General features: G+C 44.1%; 1 protein-coding gene across 1 annotated transcript in view; it reads left to right on the forward strand.

Annotated features, from left to right (window-relative positions):
* The window catches only part of LOC122933171 (lysophospholipid acyltransferase 2-like), an 89816-nt gene that overhangs the window by 16448 nt on the left and 48122 nt on the right, over positions 1–25246 (forward strand). Inside the window, exons 2-5 of the mRNA XM_044288005.1 lie at positions 312–457; positions 11037–11114; positions 24204–24293; positions 24380–24435. Coding sequence (XP_044143940.1) covers positions 312–457; positions 11037–11114; positions 24204–24293; positions 24380–24435 — 370 coding nt within the window. The remainder of the gene's footprint in view (positions 1–311; positions 458–11036; positions 11115–24203; positions 24294–24379; positions 24436–25246) is intronic.

Consider the following 25246-nt stretch of genomic DNA (forward strand, 5'->3'; position numbering starts at 1 on the left):
ACTTGTCCCCATAGAGAATCATTGTTCCTAGGCAGTAGATCACTGTTTAGACAGAACTATCTGCTGCGCAGGAACAACGATTTTTGGTGTCGGCAGAACGACAGGATCACCTGATGAATGGACGTTTCCTCATTCATTGGGTGATTGCTGGCACCTTTTGCACAGACCGATTAATCTACCTGATCATCTGTATGTGCAAAAGGATCACTACCTCTGTTCACCTCTGTTGGCTAATAGCATTTCTTACAAATCAAGTCATATTATAGCTATGTGCATGCAGTTACAATGTTTTTTTGTTTTTTCTATTTTAGCGCCTTTTCCTCACTGGGCAGCTCTCTGCACTCATTTTGGCTTTCTTGTTCCGATACTGTCTGCCTCCTTCTCATTGTGGACCAAAAGTCAGACATGGCATTGCCACCTTGCTCGGAATTGGGCTGTCAATCTACTGCTTTGGATGGTGAGATATGAGTATTGTGCTCCTTCCTATAAAGCTACAATGAAAATTAAAATCCATTGCTCTGTAGCAGTTATACTTTATGCTAACCTCTAATAAGAAATCGTCTTGTGGTATCATTATAATATCTATGTGAAAGCTAACATACCCATGAATGTAAGAACCGACAGCACACGGACTAACTCATTACAGTCAATGGTGAAATTTACATGTGAGGCCATTGGCCTGCACAGAGGAAGGTGCAGCATGCACCATGCAGGTTCATATAAGACTCGCCCATTTAAGTGAGTCGGTGCGTGATAAAAACATACAGTATACGGACAACATCTGTGTGCAGTTTGTGTTTGCCAGCTTAATGTCGCTGATATGAAAGGAGCCTAAGGACCCTTTCACACGGGTGAGTATTCTGCACGGGTGCAATGCTTGAGGGGAACAAGTGCGGATGCGGTGCGATTTTCACGCATGGTTTCTAGGAGGTGATAGGGATGAAAGCAACCCTGGAACCCATTAAAGTGTATTTTCTGTATTATTTTCCCTTATCACATGGTTATAAGGGAAAATAATAGCATTCTTAATGCAGAATGCTTAGTAAACTGTAGATTGAGGTGTTAAAAATGAAAAAAAAAATTAACTTACGGTACCTATTCCAATTTATTGCGCAGCTGGCATCGTGCTTCTTCTTTCAGGACCTGCAGAAGGACCTTTGGTGACGTAATCGCGCTCACCATGTGGCGAGCGCGGTTACATCAGCGCAGGTTCCACTGAATGAAGATAGAAATCTTCATTCAGCAGGACCTGCGCTGCCGTCACCGCGATCACCACGTGGTGAGCGTGATTACGTCACCAAAGGTCCTTTTGCAGGTCCTGAAAGAAGAAGCAAGAAGACAATGCCGGCTGCGTGATCAATTGGATAAGGTGAGTTAATTTTTTTTATTTTTATAACACTTCAATCTACAGTTTACTATGCATTCTGCATTAAGAATGCTATTATTTTCCCTTATAACCATGTGATAAGGGAAAATATTAAAATCTACAGAATACCAACCCAAACCCGAACTTCAGTGAAGAAGTTCGGGTCTCGGTACCATAGCCAGTTTTTTATCACGCGCATGCAAAACGCATTGCACCCCCGTGAGAAAAACTGAACATCGGAACGCAATGGCAGTCAAAATTGACTTCAATTGCGTACCTACTCGCACTTTTTCCAGCGACGCATCCTATCCGGCCCTCACACGCGACGCTCGTGTGAAAGAGGCCTTAGTGAACGTCCAGATAAAATTTCGGGTTTTACCTCTATGGTTTGGATCTTTATTTTCAACACAGTTTGTCACAATTATCCTGTGCATCCATCAGGTTCATTGACTGCTTCCAGTATGGCTGATATGTTTTCTCTATCAGAACGGGTGATTTTCCGTTTTTTTTTTTTTTTTTACTCCAAGCCCTCACAAAGCCATAATATTTTTATAATCACATAGCCGTATGAGAGCTTGTTTTTTGAAGGACAAGATGTACTTTCTAATCGCACCATTTATGGTTGCATATAATGTGGTGGGAAGCGGGGAAAAAATTCCAATGGTGGTGGAATTATATAGAAAAACACCATTCCGCCAGAATTTTATGGAGGTTATTTTACCGTTTCCTATGCGGTAAAACTGACCTGTTACTTTTATTCTCTGGATAAATACAATTACAATGATACCACATACAGTATGTATAGTTTTTCTTGTGTTTTTAATACTGAAAAAAATTCTAAAGTTTGGGAAAAAAAGTTTTTCTTTGCATTGTCATATTCCGATCTCCATAACATTTTACTTTTATGTGTACAGAGCTGTGTTAGGACTAATTTTTTGCGGGGCTATCTGTACTTTTCATTGATACCATTCCGGGGTGTGTATGACTATTTGATCACTTTTTATTCATTTTTTGTGGGAGGTGAAGGGACCAAAAAACGGCAAATCAGACAGTTAGATTTTTTTTTATGTTTTGCCATTTGCCGTATGGGATAAATATTAGCAAGCATTTTCGCACTTGGTGATGCTCGTGATATATTTTTGAAAATTATTTATGTATATTTATTTTAATTTTGGGGGAAGAGGAGTGATTAGAATTTTTATAATTTTTTATTTTTGTAAATATATATATATATATATATATATATATATATATATATATATATATATTTTTTTTTTTACACTTTTCATAATTCTCCTAGAGAACTATAACAAGCAATCATTATATAGCTTTTTCTCATAGACTCCAATGCATTAGCATTGTACCACTTCTAAGTACAGAGGCTGCCGCACACTACGTCTGGTTCCCCCAGACCTTGCTAGAGGAAGCCTGCACACGGCCGGGAGTGTGCGCTCCTCGTCTTTAAAGAGGACCTTTCACCGATTATGACACTGTGAACTAAGAATACAGACATGGAGAGCAGTGCCCGGGGATCTCACTGCACTTACTGTTATCCCTGGGCACCGCTCCGTTCTCCTGCTATGCCCTCCGGTATCTCCGGCCACTAAGTTATAGTAGGCGGAGATTTCAGTCACTAAGTTATGGTAGGCGGAGTCTGCCCTTATTCTGCTCTAGCGCTGGCCAATCGCAGCACAGCACTCACAGCCTGGGAGGTTATTTTCTCCCAGGCTGTGAGCTCTGCAATGCGATTGGCCAGCGCTACAGCAGAACAAGGGCAGACTCCGCCTACCATAACTTTGTGACCGGAGATACCGGAGGGCATAGCAGGAGAACGGAGCGGCGCCCAGTGATAATAGTAAGTGCAATGAGATTCCCGGGCGCCGCTCTCCATGTCTGTATTCTTAGTTCACAGTGTAAAAATCGGTGAAAGGTCCTCTTTAAAGGGACACTGACAGGCCCAATTAGCATATTGAGTTATATATATCACAGTACAGGTCATATAAAGTGTATTAGAATCATGTAAGTATCCCCCCTGCCCACCTTATAAATAAAGTTTTATAACCTGCTTGTCCGGTCTCCAATCTGCCCAAGGGGCGGCGTTTCATCTGAAAATGCACCCAGCCAGCCGCTCCCAACTGCCGTTCTGAAGCCCCGCCCAGCTCATCAATATTCACTTCGCTGGGCGGCGGCTACAACTCTCCCGACAGCAGAGGCTGCAGCACTTGAGTCCGGAGAGTTGTAGCCGTCGCCCAGCTATGGAAAGCTATGGAAATGTAAATAGAGTGATTCCCTGTCCCTTATGTTTGTCAATTCCTCATGACCACAGGGAGGGAGTACTCATTTTTAGGATCCCAGCGCTGGTACAGTTTCAGACCCTCCGCTATATGCATTTACCATGTACAGCGGAGAAGAACTGTGTGAAACGCATATTCTGTCGATGCGTTCCACTGCTGAGTCAGGCGCATGGGCAGTAGCAAGGAATAGGCGGACTGTAAGCCTGTGCACTCCACGCCTGCGTTCCACCTACAGGAAGTGGACGCGGGCCGGCGCCCCATGTGATCCTAGCTTCCAGAAGCGATATTCAGGTGCCGCCCATCAATTCGCTGGGCGGCGGCTACAACTCTCCCGACTCAAGTGCTATGCGCTGGGCGGGGCTTCAGAACGGCAGTTGGGAGCGGCTGGCTGGGCGCATTTTCAGATGAAACGCCGCCCCTTGGGCAGATTGGAGACCGGACAAGCAGGTTATAAAACTTTATATTTCCCTATTTATAAGGTGGGCAGGGGGGATACTTACATGATTCTAATACACTTTATATGACCTGTACTGTGATATATATAACTCAATATGCTAATTGGGCCTGTCAGTGTCCCTTTAAGCTCTCAGATGCCGTGGTCACATTTGACCATGGCATCTGAGAGGTTGAATGTATGCGATCTACGTAATTGTCGATGGACCAAATTCATCCCAGCTGCCTGCTGTGTGAAGCAGCGAGCACTCAGTGGTTAAAAAATGTTTAAAATACCCGAACGCTGAAGTAAATTTACTTGTAGTGGTTGGGAAGGGGTTAAACTCCATCACCACATACATAGCTTCTTAATCACATATACCACTAGAGACTGGGAGATAAAAGTCTTCGTGTTTAACAAGACTTAATGTAGCATATGCTTCACTTCATATAATGCTTCTGCAAAACCTATTAAAATCCCAGCAATCCAACTGTGAAACGAAAGCATTTTTCAGCTAAACCCAGAATTTATTAGCTTAGGTTTTCCAATTTACATCAACACTCTTTACAATAATCACTTATGAGGGAAGCTGTTATTTTGTAATTAATGTCTTTCTTTTACCTTTATTGCTACTATCTTCTATTCTAGGCTGTGGTCACATGACCATGACCATGTCCATGCAGCTGTTTCCTATTTCCTATGATGTTATGTTCAGGGCAGGGCCGGTGCAAGGATTTTTGCCCACACAAGCGAAGCTACATTTTGGCGCCCCCCGACCAGAAACCAGAACTCGGTGGGGGTGATGTAAAAAGGAGGCGGTGATGTGACATGGAGGGGGATGAGAAATGTGACATGGAGGGGGTGATGTGACATGGAAGGGGGAGAAATGTGACATGGAAGGGGGAGAAATGTGACATGGAAGGGGGAGAAATGTGACATGGAAGGGGGAGAAATGTGACATGGGAGGGGGGAGAAATGTGACAATAAAAAAGTTTCATTATCCCCCCTTCTCTGCGCCCTAAGGCTTGATCTGCCTTATTGTAGCACCGGGCCTGGTTCAGGGGCGTGTCAAAGCAGTAACAGGAGCAATGATAGGGGAGTGTTTATATAGCTAGCTGGTGGGAGGAGCTATAAACTAGCTGGGTGTAAGGGGCAGTGATAGGGGAGTGTCTATGTAACTAGCTGGGTAGGAGGAGCTATAAACTAGCTGGGTGATAGGGGAGTGTCTATGTAACTAGCTGGGTAGGAGGAGCTATAAACTAGCTGAGTGATAGGGGAGTGTCTATGTAACTAGCTGGGTAGGAGGAGCTATAAACTAGCTGGGTGTTAGGGGCAGTGATAGGGGTGTGTCTATGTAACTAGCTGGTGGGAGGAGCTATAAACTAGCTGGGTGATAGGGGAGTGTCTATGTAACTAGCTGGGTAGGAGGAGCTATAAACTAGCTGGGTATTAGGGGCAGTGATAGGGGAGTGTCTATGTAACTAGCTGGTGGGAGGGGCTATAAACTAGCTGGGTGTTAGGAGCAGTGATAGGGGTGTGTCTATTTAACTAGCTGGTGGGGGGAGCTATAAACTAGCTGGTGTTGTAAGGGGCAATGATAGGGGAGTGTCTATTCAACTAGCCTGCCCCTATGTAACTAGTTGGGTGGGAGGAGTTATAAACTAGCTGGGTGTTAGGGGCAGTGATAGGGGTGTGTCTATGTAGTTGGTGGGAGGAGTTATAAACTAGCTGAGTGTTAGGGGCAGTGATAGGGGAGTGCTTATGTAAATAGCTGGTGGGAGGAGCTATAAACTAGCTGGGTGTTAGGGGCAGTGATAGGGAGTGTCCATGTAACTAGCTGGTGGGAGGGGCTATAAACTAGCTGAGTGTTAGGGGCAGTGATAGGGAAGTGTCCATGTAACTAGCTGGTGGGAGGAGCTATAAACTAGATGGCTGTTAGGGGCAGTGATAGGGAAGTGTCCATGTAACTAGCTGGTGGGAGGAGCTATAAACTAGCTGGGTGTTAGGGGCAGTGATAGGGGAGTGTCTATGTAACTTGCTGGTGGGAGGAGCTATAAACTAACTTGTTAGGGGAAGTGATAAGCTAGTGTCTATGTAACTAGATAGGTAGGAGGAGCTATAAATTAGCTGGGTGTTAGGGCAGTGATAGTGAGTGTCTATGTAACTAGCTGGGTGGGAGGAGCTATAAACTAGCTGGGGGTTGTAAGGGGCAGTGATAGGGGTGTGTCTATGTAGTTGGTGGGAGGAGTTATAAACTAGCTGAGTGTTAGGGGCAGCGATAGGGGAGTGTTTATGTAAATAGCTGGTGGGAGGAGCTATAAACTAGCTGGGGGTTGTAAGGGGCAGTGATAGGGGTGTGTCTATGTAGTTGGTGGGAGGAGTTATAAACTAGCTGAGTGTTAGGGGCAGTGATAGGGGAGTGCTTATGTAAATAGCTGGTGGAAGGAGCTATAAACTAGCTGGGTGTTAGGGGCAGTGATAGGGAGTGTCCATGTAACTAGCTGGTGGGAGGGGCTATAAACTAGCTGAGTGTTAGGGGCAGTGATAGGGAAGTGTCCATGTAACTAGCTGGTGGGAGGAGCTATAAACTAGCTGGGTGTTAGGGGCAGTGATAGGGAAGTGTCCATGTAACTAGCTGGTGGGAGGAGCTATAAACTAGCTGGGTGTTAGGGGCAGTGATAGGAAAGTGTCTGTGTAACTAGCTGAGTGTTAGGGGCAGTGATAGGGGAGTGTCTATGTAACACTTGCTGGTGGGAGGAGCTATAAACTAACTTGTTAGGGGAAGTGATAAGGGAGTGTCTATGTAACTAGATAGGTAGGAGGAGCTATAAATTAGCTGGGTGTTAGGGCAGTGATAGTGAGTGTCTATGTAACTAGATAGATGGGAGGAGCTATAAACTAGCTTGTTGTTAGGGGCAGTGATAGGAAAGTGTCTGTGTAACTAGCTGGGTGAGAGAATCTATAAACTAGCTGGGAGTTAGGGGCAGTGATAGGGGAGTGTCTATGTAACTAGCTGGGTGAGAGAAGCTATAAACTAGCTGGGAGTTAGGGGCAGTGATAGGAAAGTGTCTATGTAACTAGCTGGGTGGGAGGAGCTATAAACTAGCTGGGGGGTAGTAAGTGGCAGTGATAGGGGTGTGTCTATGTAACTAGCTGGTGGGAGGAGCTATAAACTAACTTGTTAGGGGAAGTGATAAGGGAGTGTCTATGTAACTAGATAGGTAGGAGGAGCTATAAATTAGCTGGGTGTTAGGGCAGTGATAGTGAGTGTCTATGTAACTAGTTGGGTGGGAGGAGCTATAAACTAGTTGGGGGGTTGTAAGGGGCAGTGATAGGTAAGTGTCCATGTAACTAGATGGGTGAGAGGAACTATAAACTAGCTGGGTGTTAGGGCAGTGATAGTGAGTGTCTATGTAACTAGATAGATGGGAGGAGCTATAAACTAGCTTGTTGTTAGGGGCAGTGATAGGAAAGTGTCTGTGTAACTAGCTGGGTGAGAGAATCTATAAACTAGCTGGGAGTTAGGGGCAGTGATAGGAAAGTGTCTATGTAACTAGCTGGGTGGGAGGAGCTATAAACTAGCTGGGGGGTAGTAAGTGGCAGTGATAGGGGTGTGTCTATGTAACTAGCAGGTGGGAGGAGCTATAAACTAGCTGGGGGTAGTAAGGGGCAGTGATATGGGAGTGTCCATGTAACTAGCTGGGTGAGAGGAGCTATAAACTAGCTGGGGGTAGTAAGGGGCAGTGATAGGGAAGTGTCCATGTAACTAGCTGGTGGGAGGAGCTATAAACTAGCTGGAGTAGTAAGGGGCAGTGATATGGGAGTGTCCATGTAACAAGCTGGGTGAGAGAAGCTATAAACTAGCTGGGGGTAGTAAGGGGCAGTGATATGGGAGTGTCCATGTAACTAGCTGGGTGAGAGAAGCTATAAACTAGCTGGGGGTAGTAAGGGGCAGTGATAGGGAAGTGTCCATGTAACTAACTGGGTGGGAGGAGCTATAAAGTAGCTGGGGGTTAGGGCAGTGATAGGAAAGTGTCTATGTAACTAGCTGGGTGGGAGGAGCTATAAACTAGCTGGGTGTTAGGGGCAGTGATAGGAAAGTGTCTATGTAACTAGCTGGGTGGGAGGAGCTATAAAGTAGCTGAGTGTTAGGGGCAGTGATAGGAAAGTGTCTATGTAACTAGCTGGGTGGGAGGAGCTATAAAGTAGCTGAGTGTTAGGGGCAGTGATAGGAAAGTGTCTATGTAACTAGCTGAGTGGGAGGAGCTATAAACTAGCTTGGGGTAGTAAGGGGCAGTGATAGGGGAGTGTCCATGTAACTAGCTGGGTGAGAGAAGCTATAAACTAGCTGAGTGTTAGGGGAGATGCTGGAGCTGGGGCAGAGAAAGGAGAAGTCTTTAGGGGTTTGGTTGGCTACAGCAACAGGAAGTGCTACATACAGAATGTAAAGAAATCAGAGTGATTTGTTTTCATAGGTTTATATTGAAAAAAAAAAGCATGGCAAAATGTACATGAGATAACAAAATGACATGAGCATATCTGTTAAAAACCTTAGTAATCTCATCAAATCCATTTAAGGTAATGTTCACACTGCATGCTTCATTTTATTTTATTCACTTATATGGTGCTGACATACCACACTTTATAGACCTTATCATAATTATGCTACCATTTTTTAAATGGATGGTCATTTTAGATCTGTTACTACATGTTGGTCTTAAAAGGGTATTCTAGATTTTTTTTTTTTACTGATGATCCATCCTCTGGATAGTTCATCAGTATCTGATCGGTTCTGACACTCGAGACCCCGCTGATCAGCTATTTTGAGAAGACAGCGGCGCTCCTGTGAGCCCACAGCTTACCAAGCACAGCGCCAAACATTGTACAGTGGCTGTGCTTGGTATTGCACTCAGCCCCATTCACTTGAATAGGGCGGAGTTGCTCCTAGGCCATGTGGCACATTAATGTGTTGTCACTCAGTCTAGGAAAAGCAGAGAGAGGGCTTTGGTTCTCACAGGAGTGCCAGAGCCTTCTCAAACAGCTAATCCCCCACCGATCAGATACTGATAAAAATCATGGAAAACCCCTTTAAAGCACTTCATTTTTACCCTTGTGTGTTTAGTAAAAAAAAAAAAAATAAAAACTATTGCTAGTGTAAATGAATTTTAAATAAATATATACTATAAGAATAAAGCACCCATGAACCAGTCCTTTCAGCTTCTCAGCAAATACAGAAAGTTTTTTTGTTCTTCACTTTGCTTGCCCAGAAGCTACAGCAAACCACTGCAGCAGCACAATACCACCTCCTGGCCGCCACCTGAAAACCTAGCCTTTATAGGCTACATCCATGAGGACAAGTGCAGTTCTATGTCCTAATACTCTATTACAGCATAGGGAGGTCACTGCATAACAGTGGATATGAGTTGGACATGTCTTACCAGGCAAAATCAGCTTTTTGCCCAGGTTGTCTGGAGGGGGACCTACTGCAGTTAGCTGAATGAAGGCAACCTTGTGTAGCCAAGTAGCTATAATGAAGACATTCAACTGATCATTATGCTAAGCAGGAATATATTCCTGGGATTAAAGCAGTTTTTACCTTTTGCAAACACACCTTTATGACTAACAAGATGGCAGTTTCTTTATGTTCCGGATCCTAGCTTCCTCAAAGGAGTTGTCTCATGACAGACAATGGGGGCATATCACTAGGATATGCTTCCATTGTCTTATAGGTGCGGGTCCCACCACTAGGACTCGTACCTATATCGAGAACGGAGCCCTCCATTCATTTTCTATGTGGCTGGCAAAAATAGCCAAGCGCTGGCTCAGCTATTTCCGTCAAGCCCTAGAAGTGAATGGGAGCGGTGGTCGGTCATGCTCCCATTCACTTCTATGGGGAGCCGGCTTGGTGGTGGCCAGACCGGACTCCTCCAGCCATCACATTGGGCTCCGTTCTCGATATAGGTGCAGGTCCCAGCGGTGGGACCTGCACCTATAAGACAATGGAGGCATATCCTAGCAATATGCCCCCATTGTTTATGATGGGACAACCCCTTTAAGCAATATGATTGCATTTCATAGATTATAGAAGAATATAATGACAGGGCTAACGCTATAGCATTTTACTGTTTATAAACATAATTAAAGGGTTTCTACCATCAGAAATACTGTTATGTAGCTGACTGACATTAGCGATGTGGTAATGTCAGCACTACAAAACAGTATGTTTTTTACATTTCTCCCTGCAGCCGTTTTGCTAAAATACTCACTTTTATAATATGCTAATTAACCTCTAGGTGCTATGTGGGCGTAGATTCAGCACCTAGAGGCTTTGTCTACTCACCCTTTATCTCGCCCAGGTCCCCCGTTCTGCCCACCCCGCTCTTCTTGATTAATGTCCAAGTTCCATGCATCGTTGAGGAAATCTTGCGCCTGCGCCGTTCTCTTCTGTATTCGGCGCAGTGAGTGAAGGTCGCGCTCCTGGTGCCGGCTTCCTCACTGTGACATAGTCGGCGCAGGCGCAGTGAGGAAGCCGGCACCAGGAGCGTGGCCTTCACTCACTGCGCCTGTGCCGAATACAGAAGTGAATGGCACAGGCACGGAATATCTTTAACGATGCATGGAACTTGGACATCAATCAAGAGGAGCAGGGCAGACAGAATGGAGGACCTGGACAGGATAAAGGGTGAGTAGACCGAGCCTCTAGGTGGCTCATTAGCATATTATAAAAGTGTGTATTTTAGCAAAACGGCTGCAGGGAGAAATGAAAAAACATACTGTTATGTAGTGCTGACATTAGCGCATCGCTAATGTCAGTCAGCTACATAACAGTAATTCTGGTGGTAGAAACCCTTTCAATTATCTTGCCAACTTGTCTAATATTCTACTAAACATATCACACCCTTAAGCAAGTTGTAAACCTGTTTTTCATATTTTTACTCTGCAGGCTCACTCTATTTCTTGTTGGAGAGGTCGTCATGTGCTATCTCATGCTTCTTGTGATTGACCCTAGAAAAATTCAAATGTAAGTATAAAGACAGCTCACACGAGGAGTTGGTTATTATTTACCATCCTAAACATCAATGAAAATTCTCCAGATTTCAGCTGTGCTCCACTTTTAGTGTCTTAGACATAAATACATTTTTGATCAAAATTGCATGTTCCCATCTACCAGCAACAAGGTGGTCTCTTTGGATGTGCACAGAGCTTCATATCTTCATGTACAGTGAGGCTAAATGCACGTGATCAGGATTGCGTGTGGAAAATCTGCACCGTAGGTCATATACATTGCATTCTATGAACATTTGACATTTTCATATACACAGAGCATATTTTTTCCATACGGATTTTGACCTGCAGTGGGGATTTTAAAATCCACAGCATGTCAATTTATTTTATTTTTCCTGACTAGTTTGTCTCCATTCAGTTCAATGGGGAGAGAAAAATCCACATGTAAATCGCACCAATTGATTCGCATTGTCCACACGTATTTCTCTGCGAACACCTGCAGATTCCAGTGCGGATTCTCCACACATAAATCCTGAATGTGAGCATTTACCCCAAAGGCCCCTGGTCTGAATGAGACTGCTGCATTTACATGAAGCCGTCTTTAATATTGATTGGACCCCGGGAAAGAATTTACTTGGGCCCCCTGGATCCCACTTTCTAACACCCTAGCATGCAATCACGCCCTCCACCACAACACACACACACAAAAATAAAAATCCACACGCTTCGTAGAGTAGTAAACTTTAATAATGATGAGTGGCCACTAGGTGTTCCTTGGCAGTAATGTAAATACTGTCTTTTTTTCTGAAAAGGCAGTGTTTACATTAAAAAGCTTGCAGAGACATGCTATAGACACCAGAACTACTACGTTTAGCTGTTGTGGTTCTGGTGACTATAGTGTCCCTTAATATAGAGGAAAAAAAAGAATCAGTACAAAAGTGTCAAATAAAATGGCTGCATCATTATTCTAAAAATTAAAAAAGCACAACTTCTGACACAAATATAGAGTATTTTGCAGATTTTTTTTTTACAATGTGCATATAGTACTGTACTACTAACCCCTCCATCCACCCCTACATACAGGGTAATACAGCGCCACATACCTCTTACATCCAGTGACGTCTCTTTGAAGTAGATGTTCTCTTTCCTCGTCTTCTGCTTTCAGACCTTAATACCAGATCACCATTTTTCAGCCTTCTCGTCTCTGCAGTTTGACAAACAAAATCTTAGTTTTACTACTTTTCCATCATCCTCCCATCTTCTGGACAAATCATCCTACCACCCCAATACTGTGCCGCTGTGCTCCCCAATACTATACTGCAGAAACAGATAAATCCCCTGATAACATGATAATGTCTGTAAAGCGCTGCGGAATTAGTAGCGCTATATAAGTGTGTATAATAATAATATAATAATAATAATAATAATAATAATAGTACCATGCAGATAGTGCCCTTCAATTATTCAATTATTGGCACACACTGCCCTAAAATAACTGCGCCCAGCAAATAGTGCCCCTGACACTAATAGTGTAAACATAACGTCATCCAAAAATAATTGTGGTAAGCTGATACTGTACCAAGGTGCCCCCACAGTAATAGTGGTCTCAAAAGTCCCACCAATAGGAATAATTCTCTGCTAGAGCACACCGAAACAATGCCAGAACAGGTCAGAAGCACAGAGGTTAAGAAATGATAAGCTCAGAGTCCTGTCTACAAATGCTCGCAGTTTAGGAAAAAAAATCAATGAACTTGGGTCAATAATGGCATCTGAGAATGTAGATTTAGTGGCTGTTACGGAGACATGGTTTAATGAAAGAAATGACTGGGACATAACCATACCAGGGTACTCTTTATACAGAAGAGACAGAGAAGGCAAGAAAGGAGGAGGAGTGGCCCTGTATGTGAAAGATAGCATTAAATCTAACCTAATACAAGTTGGTGAGGCCAACATAGAGTCAGTTTGGGTTACGTTGCAGTTTGCTAATCATGCAGTAACTCGTGTAGGTGTGATATATAGACCACCTGGTCAAGTTAAAGAACTAGATTATCTACTAGTTGAAGAAATAGCTAAAATGACAATGAAAGGAGAAGTTATCATTATGGGAGATTTCAATCTTCCAGATTGAAACTGGAAAACCAAAATAGCAAGTTCTACCAGGAGTACAGATATTCTAAATTCCCTACTGGGGTTATCCCTACAACAAATGGTTGAGGAGCCAACCCGGAGGGAGGCCATTTTGGATTTGGTATTCACAAATGGGGATTCGGTATATGATGTCATTGTAGGCGAAACCTTGGGATCTAGTGATCACCAGTCAGTGTGGTTTAATATAAGAACTGTGAAAGAGTCCCACCACACAAAAACAAAAGTTTTAGATTTTAGAAAAACAGACTTTTCAAAAATGAAATTAGTCATAAATGAGTCCTTATCAGACTGGAACGGATTACATGGAGTCCAGGAGAAATGGGACTACTTAAAAGGTGCATTATTGAAGGCAACAGAAAATTGCATTAGACTTGTCAGTAAAAGCAAAAAAAAGGAAGAGACCACTGTGGTACTCAGCAGAAGTGGCCCAAATCATTAAAAATAAAAAGCTAGCATTTTGTAATTATAAGAACTTCTAAAGCGCAGGCAGAAGAAAAACTAGCTCAGTCTATGAAAAAGGGGATAAGACATTCTTCAGATATATAAATGAAAAAAGGAAATTAAAACAAGGAATAACTAAATTAAAAACAAAGGACGGAAGGTATGTAGAAGAGAATAAAGGGCTAGCCGACTGCCCTAATGAATACTTCTGTTCAGTTTTTACAAAAGAAAAAGGAGAAGGACCTCCACTAGAAAGGATGACTAATAAATTGTTTGATGCATGTGTCTTTACAGAAGAAGATGTTCTAAGTTTGCTGTCTAAAGTGAAGACAAATAAGTCACAGGGGCCTGATGAGATACACCCAAAATTATAAAAAGAGCTTAGTGGTGAGCTGGCAAAACCGTTAACAGATTTATTTAACCAATCATTAGTAACAGGAGTCGTCCCGGAAGATTGGAAATTGGCAAATGTCGTGCTCATTCACAAGAAAGGTAGTAGGGAGGAATCGAGCAACTATAGACCAGTGAGTCTGACATCAATAGTAGGCAAATTAATGGAAACCCTATTAAAGGATAGGATTGTGGAACATCTAAAATCCCATGGATTGCAAGATGAAAAACAACATGGGTTTACTTCAGGGAGATCATGTCAAACAAATCTTATAGATTTTTTTGACTGGGTGACTAAAATAATAGACGGGGGAGGTGCAGTAGACATCGCATATCTAGATTTTAGTAAGGCTTTTGACACTGTCCCACATAAAAGACTTATCAATAAACTGCAGTCATTGAGCATGGACTCCCATATTGTTGAGTGGATTAGGCAGTGGCTGAGTGACAGACAACAGAGGGTTGTAGTCAATGGAGAACATTCAAAACAAGGTCATGTTACCAGTGGGGTTCCACAGGGATCTGTACTGGGACCAATTTTGTTTAATATCTTCATAAGTGATATTGCAAATGGCCTCGATGGTAAGGTTTGTCTTTTTGCTGATGACACAAAGATATGTAACAGGGTTGATGTTCCTGGAGGGAAACGCCAAATGGAAAAGGATTTAGGAAAACTAGAAGAATGGTCAGAACTCTGGCAACTGAAATTTAATGTGGATAAGTGCAAGATAATGCACCTGGGGCGTAAAAACCCAAGGGCAGAATATAGAATATTTGACACAGTCCTGACCTCAGTATCTGAGGAAAGGGATTTAGGAGTAATTATTTCAGAAGACTTAAAGGTGGGAAGACAATGTAATAGAGCAGCACGAAATGCCAGCAGAATGCTTGGATGTATAGGGAGAGGTATAAGCAGTAGAAAGAGTGAAGTGCTTATGCCGCTGTACAGAACACTGGTGAGACCTCACTTGGAGTATTGTGCGCAGTACTGGAGGCCATATCTCCAGAAGGATATAGATACTCTAGAGAGAGTTCAGAGAAGAGCTACTAAACTAGTACATGGATTGCAGGATAAAACTTACCAGGAAAGGTTAAAGGACCTTAATATGTATAGCTTGGAAGAAAGAAGAGACAGAGGGGATATGATAGAAACTTTTAAATACATAAAGGGAATAAACTCGGTAAAGGAGGAGAGCATATTTAAAAGAAGAAAAACTACCACAAGAGGACACAGTTTTAAATTAGAGGGGCAAAGGTTTAAAAGTAATATAAGGAAGTATTACTTTACTGAGAGAGTAGTGGATGCATGGAATAGCCTTCCTGCAGAAGTGGTAGCTGCAAAAACAGTGAAGGAGTTTAAGCATGCATGGGATAGGCATAAGGCTATCCTTCATATAAGATAGGGCCAGGGACTATTCATAGGATTCAGATATATTGGGCAGACTAGATGGGCCAAATGGTTCTTATCTGCCGACACATTCTATGTTTCTACATGGTAGTAATAGTGCTCCTACAGTGTCCCCACTGTGCCCCAGAAGTAAGAATGCTCCCATAGTAGTAACAATTCTCCTTATAATGTGCCAGTGCAAAAAATACCCCCTTTTAATGCCCCCAGTTGAGCTAATGTCCCCATAGTGCCCCCATAATGTGCCACTAAATGCCCCATAGAGCTCCTCTCCCCTTCTTCCTAGTGCCCCCCCATAATGTACCAGTATAAAATTCCCCATATATAGTGCCCCAGTAGATGCCCTCAGTGTCCCCCATAATTTGCAAGTATAAAATACCCCTTCTTAGTGCCCCCATAGATGAGCCCATAGTACGCCTCTCTCCCCTTCCCCATAGTACCTACCATAATGTTCCCCAGTATAAAATGCCCCTACACAGAGCCCCCCATATAAAATACCCCTTCTTTGTGGCCTCAGTAGAAGCCCCCATAGTGTTCATCTCCCCCCTTCCCCCATATAAAATACCCCTTCTTTGTGGCCTCAGTAGATACCCCCATAGTGCCCCCAATAATGTGACAGCAAGAAGTGCCCTCATAGATGCCCCCATAGTGCCACCCAATAATGTGCCAGTAAAAAGTGCCACCAATAATGTGCCAGTAAGAAGTGCCCCCATAGATGCCCCCACAGTGCCCCTAATAATGTGCCATTAAGATGTGCCCCCATAGATGCCCCCCAATAATGTGCCGGTAACAAGTGCCCCCATAGATGTCCCCCAATCATGTGCCAGTAACAAGTACCCCTATAAATGCCCCCCAGTGTGCCAGTAACAACTACCCCATATATGCCCCCAATCATGTGCCAGTAACAAGTGCCCCCATAGATGCCGCTCAATCATGTGCCAGTAACAAGTGCCCCCATAGATGCCCCCTAATCATGTGCCATTAAAAAGTGCTCCCATAGATGCCCCCCAATCATGTGCCAGTAACAGGTGCCCCCATAGATGCCCCCAATCATGTGCCAGTAACAAGTGCCCCCATAGATGCCCCCCAATCATGTGCCAGTAAGTAGTACCATATTAAAAAAATAAACACTTATACTGGCAGCAATGCGATGCAGGCCTTTTCCGGCCTGTGTCCCGTGCTGTACGGCTCAGGCGGTGCACCGCCTGCACTGCCTGCAGCCTATGAGAGGAACGGGGAAGGGAGACGCCTCTCCCTCCCCCGCCGCAGCACATCTATCTGTATCGCTGTCCTGAGGACGGCGATACAGATGACTATGGAGATGAGCGCTTGCACAATGGAAGCGCTCATCTCCCTGTGCCCTGCCGCCCCCCCTACTTGTCACCAGGGGTCCATCGCCTCACTTTGCCTAATTGGCGGTGCTGCCCTGCTAGCGCCCCCTGGAATTTTGCGCCCGGGGCAATGGGCCCCCACACACATGCTACGCAGCTGCCCCTTTTGCCCCGCGTTAAAGATGGCTGTGATGGGGGGGAGCGATTGCTAATACTATCATTCGTCCCCAAACCGAATAATTGTTTGCCGACAGCAGAGGCCGTTTAGAAAGCACGATCTGCTGCCAGCAAACGATGATTTAGGTGACTGCATGAAAGATCCAATTACCCAATGAACAAGCGTTTCATTTGTTCATCGGGTAATCAAAGGCATCTTTAAACTGACAGATAATTAGTGTCATTAAACGTTCCTAAGTTGATCTACCCAAAAACAGACCCAAAGTCCTGGATTTTACTGCTTCTTAAAATCATCATTCTCGTACAACACTGACCTGTCAGAGCTTCACTAGTGTACGGATTTAACTGGCTGCTGCAGCGAACGCTGCTCAGGCTGGAGCACACATCGCTACCTTGTACCCGGTACCGATATGCCATGCCAGGATTTAGCTGAGCGAAGAGGGCTCCTGCTCAGCTCAAGGCTCTCTATAGCACATCAGTACAGGAGTAGCAATGTGCTTTAAAGAGCCTTGAGCTGAGCAGAGCAGCTTCAGGTAGGAGCCTCCCTCCTAATGCCCTCACGGCCGCCACTGCATCCCCCCGTCCTGCAGATGAAAACATCCGGAGACGTGGGGGCCGTCAATAGCAGGCCACGATGGGAATAAGCCTCCCTAGCATCGCGGGTGACTCTAGGGAGGCTCATTTCCGTCTCAGCCTGCTATTGGCTGCACCTCTTCCCCACCGGGCATTAGTATTACCTGTATGTTGTGCCCAGCATTTTGGGGGCATAATAGGGGTTAGATAACCCCTTTAATCATTAGGATACCGGAGGTTTTTTTTTTTGCGTTTTTGCATTTTTGTTCCCTATATCTTGAGCCATAACTTTTTTAACCTATCCATTTGAGGGCTTTTTTTTTTGCAGGACAAGTTGTACTTTAATATGGCATTCAATGTAGTGGGAAGCGGGCAAAAAAATCCAAATGGGGTGGAGTAAAAAAAAAAAAAAAACGTTATTAGACTTACCGGTAATTTTGTTTCCTTGAATCCACCATGACGACTACCATGGAGAGATGACCCTTGTCCTCTATAGGGGCAGGAACACAGAGAGTTTAAAAGGCCACCACCCACTCTCAGTGTTTACAGATTACCAAAGTGGGTGCAGCCTAATGAATATTATAATGGCATATTCAACCACCAGTGACACCAGATTTTTTTTTTTAAAAGAGTATTACTTCATACTCTCTGATAAGGTTTACTAGGGAGGGAATATCTGGGCCGTCATGTTGGATTCAAGGAAACAAAATTACCAGTAAGTCTAATTACGGTTTTCCTTATCATCCACCATGATGGCTACCATGGAGAACTACCAGATTACTAGGTAGAGGTGGGGGGGGGGGGGAGCTGCCTGCAGAATCTTGCGACCGAAGGTCAGGTCTGCACTGGCTGAAACACCCAGACGATAGTGTTTTATGAAGGTATTTATATTTGACCAAGTGGCCGCTTTGCATATGGTATCTAGTGAAACACCGGCCTTCTCTGCCCAGGACGAAGCCATAGCCCTAGTGGAATGGGCTCTAATGTTGGCTGGGCTATCCAGGCCTTCCATGGAGTAGCAGCATGTGATGGTTGACTTAATCCATCTACCAATGGAGGCCTTTCACACTTTTTTCCCTTTGTTCTGACTGGACTAGGAGGTTATTGTCTTTCCTAAATTCTTTAGTAGTAGCCAAGTATAACACGATGGTGTCTCGTACATCAAGGAGGTGGAATTGAGATTCTTCTGGCTGAAGGACATCTACAGGAAAGGATGGTAAAATAAAATGGAAAGACTGAGAGGTAAGGTTCTTTGCATGAGAGGGCCTGGATCTCCCCTAGGCGTCTGGCTGATGTTATGTCGATCAGAAAGGCCGTCTTGTATGATAGATGTTTTAATGAGATGTCTGAATGGGGGATTTGGCTCAGGAGCCACTGAGGAAGGGGAGAGACGTCCCCGAAACGCGTCTGGCGTAGTTCACCCCCATAAAGAAAGACCCGGAGTTATCAAACAAGTTTGCAAACTTTTCGGATGCTGGAGCGCTCCACAAAACCTCGATTCGAAATTACTCCGAGGAAAAATCAGACCGAACAAACTGATAGGCAAATCCCGCGAGACAACCAACACGTGGTACGGAAGTCTCGAGCGAGGACGCCAAACAGCGTGAGAAGAAGCTGGCGCAGCGTGGTGAGTAGCGGCAAGAGAAAACGACTTCCGAGTCACCGGCCCCGAACTAGAAGGGTAAGATAAACGGTTCCGCTTTACCCCCCACCTGCAGCCCTATTTTCACTTTGCTGTGTATTTACACCAGTTGGAACTCTACATGTTCTCCCTGAATTGACATTACCACTTGGCCATAGTGCCGTCCCTGGAACATTGTTGTATTCTAACCAGAGGAACATCTCAAGGAGGACATAATTTTACATTATAGAGAAACTGCCTGATAGGACTTTCTTGCAGATCCAACTAGGGATACAGTTCAGCTTTCTACGGGATATCTGCAATTACCTACAGATTGCAATCTACAGTGTGTATTCATTCTGCGGTTTTTACATCTTATTCACATTTCCACATATTTTAACTGATTGTATTTTTATTGTGCATAATAATTGTAATTGTTTTTATGTAATGTCTAAATAAATTGTCACTTCAATTAGTACCACATATTTGAGTGCCAGCCTTATACTTTTTTCACTACATTATCCTTTGACTGATTGGGTGATCAGTCTTCAGGCTAGAGCACCAGTTCCGTTTGGGAGAGGTGGTGAGCTATCCACTACTGTGTCACGTATGATTTTTTTATGTTTATTATCCAGCCCAGTTTTGACATTTCTTGTAAGACGTAGTCGGTTATATTGTGTATTTTCGTTGATGAGTCTCCTATTATGAGAAAGTCGTCTAGGTAGGGAATTTTTTTTTGCCCCTTTTAATCTGAGAAAGGCAGTCATTTCTACAACGATTTTTGTAAATACCCTTGGGGCGGAGGAAATGCCGAAGGGTAACGCTGTAAACTGAAAGTGATTTGTTATGCCTTTTTCATCTTGCAGGGCGAATCATAAGTAGGCCTTAGACTCTTGATGTATGGGAACGTGATAATACGCGTCTTTCAGGTCTATGGACGTCATGTATGAACCTTTTTTGATTAGTGAAATGATGGAAGAAATGGACTCCATTTTGAATTTCCGGTATAGTATGTGCTGATTTAATCCTTTTAGATTTATTATAGTACGGGAGGATCCGTCTGGTTTCTGGACCAGGAATAAACTTGAGTAAAAACCCCTCCCTCTTTCGGGGATGGAGACCTCCGTTATAACGCCTGCTGATTTTAAATCTAGGACTCCTTGCCAGGTTTTTTGCAATATTTTGGGGTTGTGTGTAGTTAGTTGAAACTTTCTTGGGGGGATTGAGGAAAGTTCTATACGATATCTGTTCTGGATTAAATTTAGGACCCAAGGATTCTGGGTTACTTCCTGCCAAGGTAACAGAAAATTCCTCAATCTGCCCCCTACTTTGGCGTCATTGCTTGCCCTCGGTTTGTTTATTCTGTGGATTGAAGAGAAAACCTCTGCCCTTGCCCCCTTTGGGATAACTCCACTGACCCGTTTTACCTTTGCCTCTATATGATTTTGACTGAGAGGGAAAGGAACTAAAGGTTTTTTTCTTTTTCTCTTCAGGAAAACCCTTTTTTGTGTCTGCTACCTTTTCCAGTATTGTGTCCAACACAGGACCAAACACATACTCGCCGGAGAAGGCAATAGAGCAAAGTTTTGCTTTAGATGTTCTGTCTCCTCCCCAGGATTTAACCCATAAGGCGTGACATGCGGCGTTAGATAGAGCTGCATCCTTGGCAGCAAAACAAATGGACTCTGGGGAGGTATCCGCTAAAAAGGCAGTGGCAGACCTCAGTAAAGGAATTGAAACTAAGATTTCTTCCCTAGGTGTTTTATTTTTTTATGTGGTTTTAGAGTTCGTTTAGCCAGATATACATGGTTCTGGTGATGTTGGTCTTGATACCATACATAGAAGCCTCCCAACATTTGCGTTACAGGGCATCGGCTTTCCTTTCCATAGGATCGGACAATTGAGAAGAGTCCTCGAATGGCAAGGAAGTCTTTTTTACCACCTTAGCGACTTGTACGTCGATCTTAGGTGTGTCATTAAATATTGTGTTTCTGTTGGGTCAAACAGTAATCTTTGCTTAAATTCCCTGGAGACTCCTAGTTCAATTTCCACGGATGAGAAGTATTTTCTATCATCCTCAATAATTTCACCTTCTGACAAACTTTCGTCAACTTCAATTGGTCTAGGTTCGGACAGGGCCAAATCCATGTCCTCTGAATCAGAGGAGGGTGGAATTTAAATTTTTGACTTTTTTGGCGGAGGTGCAGAAACAGCTAGCGACGATTTGATTTGATTTTGTATCATCGATTTAACCTCTGTTAGGATGGACGGCTGTTCCTCTTTCATTAGGGCATAAATACATGGCTGGCAGAGTTTTTTAGCATAACCTTCTTGCAGCTTTTTAGCACAAGTGGCACATCTTGTGTTCTTAGCTTTAATCTTTGCCTTTGCTCCCTAAAAAAGAGGAGCAGCTATACATTAGCCCACTATAAGGAATCATACATTTTTGTTTCATGCCCCCACAGGGTAACTCACGGTTGGAGTGGCCAAGGGGGGTTCCGCCTGATCCATGTTGCTTGCTGGGGCGTCCGGAGGCTACATATTTGCTCAAACAGGGAGGACTCGCAGTGGAGGCTGTGAAATTTGAAAATGCCGCTTTTTAAGCCGATCGGCTTCTGACATCATCACAGCGCGCCTTGGCGTATGTGTTCCACTGCGGAAGTATCCCAGCGCGCAGCCAGCGACAATGGTAAGGCGTCTGGAAGGGAAGGAAGACCCTGGGTACTTACTGGAGGGAAAGCAGGCCCCCCAAGCTGAGGACGAGTTCCCTCCGTTGCTCTACCTCTGCCTAGCATTGGAATAAACCACAGGAGGGCAGAGGGAGTCCAGGATAAAATCTTCAATCAGGTATTTCACGATACCTCCTTCCGGAGGTGCACTGTGTAGGTGCCTTCATAGGGGCAGGAAAACACTGAGGGTGAGAGTGGGTGGTGGCATTTTAAACTCTGTGTTCCTGCCCCTATAGAGGTTAAGGGTCATCTCTCCATGGTAGCTGTCATGGTGGATGATAAGGAAAAAACACAATTCCTCCACCTTTTTACGGGTTTTGCTCTTATGGCATTCCCTTTGCGGAAAGACTGACCCATGCCCTTTATTCTCTGGGTCAGTAGGAATACAACAGGGGTGTGGCAGGGGAGGAGCCATGAAAAGTGGTGGGATGGGCCAGGGGTGGGTAGTGGGCGGGTTTCGGGGGCCCAATTCAGATTCTTGCTATGGGGCCCAATGATTTCTATGTACGCCCCTGGGTACATGAACAGTAAACTATCACAGATGATAGGCTGAGATACAGAGGCACTGTGAACAGTATTGATTGCTGATGTATTTTGATGTGCTTGCTGTTTATTGCACTCTGGAGATGAGAGATTAGACACTGAATGAGAAATAGAGTAGCAGGATTCATTTATGGGTGTAGTAACATGGCCACATGTAGAAGGAGTAGCTACTGCAGACTGAACAGTGAGGATTAGGGCCAGCCTGTGGCTTATCACTCTGCAGGGCAGCCAGGCTTTATCAATAAAGTTACCTATTCAACAAAACAGGAAACTAGGAAAGTAAACAGATCTGCCAGGATAGTCTGATATCCAGACAAGGGGAAGGAAAGCACAGGCATGAAAAACAGGTATTGGGGCATATGTATGCATAGCGAGGGGTGCTGGGAGCACATAAAAAAAAATGAATTTGGGACCGAACAATCTCTTTAAGCCAAGCTTAAGGGGAGCACAGGCAGGAGCATAGATGTGTGCTCCGGCCCGTCCAGTATTTGCTGTGGCAGCCAGTAAAATCCGAACATGAGTATAGCACTGTATGAGAATGATGATTTTAAGAAGCCATAAAATCCAGGACTTTGGGTCCTTTTTTGAGTAGAAAAAACTGCATAATTGATTAATAAAGTACATTTCAAAAATATCTTTGGAGCTATTTAGAACAGTTTAAAGAAAGGTTTAGTTAGTATTTAAAAAATTATATCTTTTGGGGGAATTTATCAAGCTGTGCACTCCCGAATTCCAACCACTCACTCCGGCTTTGAAAAGTGGGTGTAAAGTGAACATGGTTAGCTGTGTTAATGGGTTTCACTTCTGATTTATCAATGAGACTTTTTTTTTAAGTCTGAAATCTTAGTAAAGGGATGGCGAAGAAAATTGGCAACATCTCAAGAAAGAAGTTTTAAGCTTAAGGCTACTTTCACACTAGCGTTCATGGGTCCGTTCGTGAGCTCCGTTTGAAGGAGCTCACGAGCGGACCCAAACGCCTCCGTCCAGCCCTGATGCAGTCTGAATGGAGCGGATCCGCTCAGACTGCATCAGTCTGGCGGCGTTCAGCCTCCGCTCCGCTCGCCTCCGCACGGACAGGCGGACAGCTGAACACTGCTTGCAGCGTTCAGCTGTCCGCCTGGCCGTGCGGAGGCGAGCGGATCCGTTCAGACTTACAATGTAAGTCAATGGGAACGGATCCGCTTGAAGATGTCACCCTGTGGCTCAATCTTCAAGCGGATCCGTCCCCCATTGACTTTACATTGAAAGTCTGAACGGATCCGCTCAGGCTGCTTTCACACTTAGAATTTTTTCTAAGTTATTAATGCAGACGGATCCGTACTGAACGGAGCCTCCGTCTGCATTAATATGATCGGATGCGTTCAGAACGGATCCGATCAAGCGCAAGTGTGAAAGTAGCCTAAAGATGCACATTTGATAATGTTTTGGCGAATTACAGCAACTCAGATTGCAGCAAAGCTCCTATTGTTTTTATTTGGTGAATAAAACAACCTTGCTCTTTGGAAAAGCAGCTGACGTCATCTGTTTGCTGGTGGTTTGATACATACTTCAGGAGATAGTCATCCTATGATAATTCAGATTATTAACCATGTAACTATTTACTATGTAACTATGTCATAATTGTACTTGATGCTAAAGAACAATAGGCAGTTGTATTGTGACTCGATAATATATGGGTATTACAGGGCTGTGACCGGTATATAAATGGGAAGTTCTATAACAATGTTCCTTTTTCTTCTATCTCCAGATACACATTGCTGATAACCATGGTTTATCTCACATTCTTTCATGTTCGAAGATATGCAAACCCTTTAGTAGACGAGCTGGATTTTACAGTGTAAGCCTTGATTGGTATCTTTATTTGACAAGTTTCACCAGCATTTCATATTTGTGAGGCGGCGTAGTTATATTTCTCTCTTTCAGGGCTTTAATGACACTTACCCAAAAACTGAGTCGTTTTGCATTTGAATATCATGATGGTGAGTGAATACAATGATGTTATTGCCGTTTATGAAAAATTTTCTATGTAAGTTGTAGTCCACTGAAGCAGTACTGTATTTAGGAACGGTGTGCAAAACTGCATAAGGGTGCTTGTACACGAGATGGTCAAAGCCATATCAAAATTCCACCGCAGAACTGCACACAGTTTTATCATGAATTAACTATGCGATTTTTGGCCGCACTGCTTGTACAAGTGAAGCACATTGAAATCTTGAGTTCTGCACACCTACTGCTGTGGGCCTCCCATTCCTCTTCTCTTTCTGGAGGGCCCATCTGCCAGGGTAGCTCTATTCTTCTATCTCTGTCTGTCCGTAGTGCGCACGCACTCCCTCCGGCTCGTAAAAGGCCAGCATGCAACCCAGTCTTCACCAGCCAGATGCTGGCAACTATGGGATTCTTAAGGCGCCTTCCCCTTATGGAAGGTGCCTCAACAATAGGTTCCTACTCCGCTAGACTCCTGGTAAGGTGTGATGTATTTAATTTGTATCCCTGTGTACCGACTTCTGCCCATTTCCTGCATATTGACCTGACCTGTGTCTGTTCGCTGTAATGACCATCCGCTGCCTGTTCTGACCTCGGACTGTATACTGGATTTCACGTACTATGCCTGCCCTGTACTTGGCCTTCTCCTGACTTCAGTTTGGCCTGACCCCTTGGTGCCCTGCATTAGTGTCTTGTCCTCTTGGGCCAGCTTTCTGCTAGGATAAAGCCCTCACAAGCAGCCTCTTGTCAAATATGTTCAATTGACTCAGTGGTTCCACACCCACTGTGTAAGGCCTCATGGACACG

The sequence above is a fragment of the Bufo gargarizans genome, chromosome 3 (genome assembly GCF_014858855.1).
Source record: "Bufo gargarizans isolate SCDJY-AF-19 chromosome 3, ASM1485885v1, whole genome shotgun sequence".
Taxonomy (NCBI): domain Eukaryota; kingdom Metazoa; phylum Chordata; class Amphibia; order Anura; family Bufonidae; genus Bufo; species Bufo gargarizans.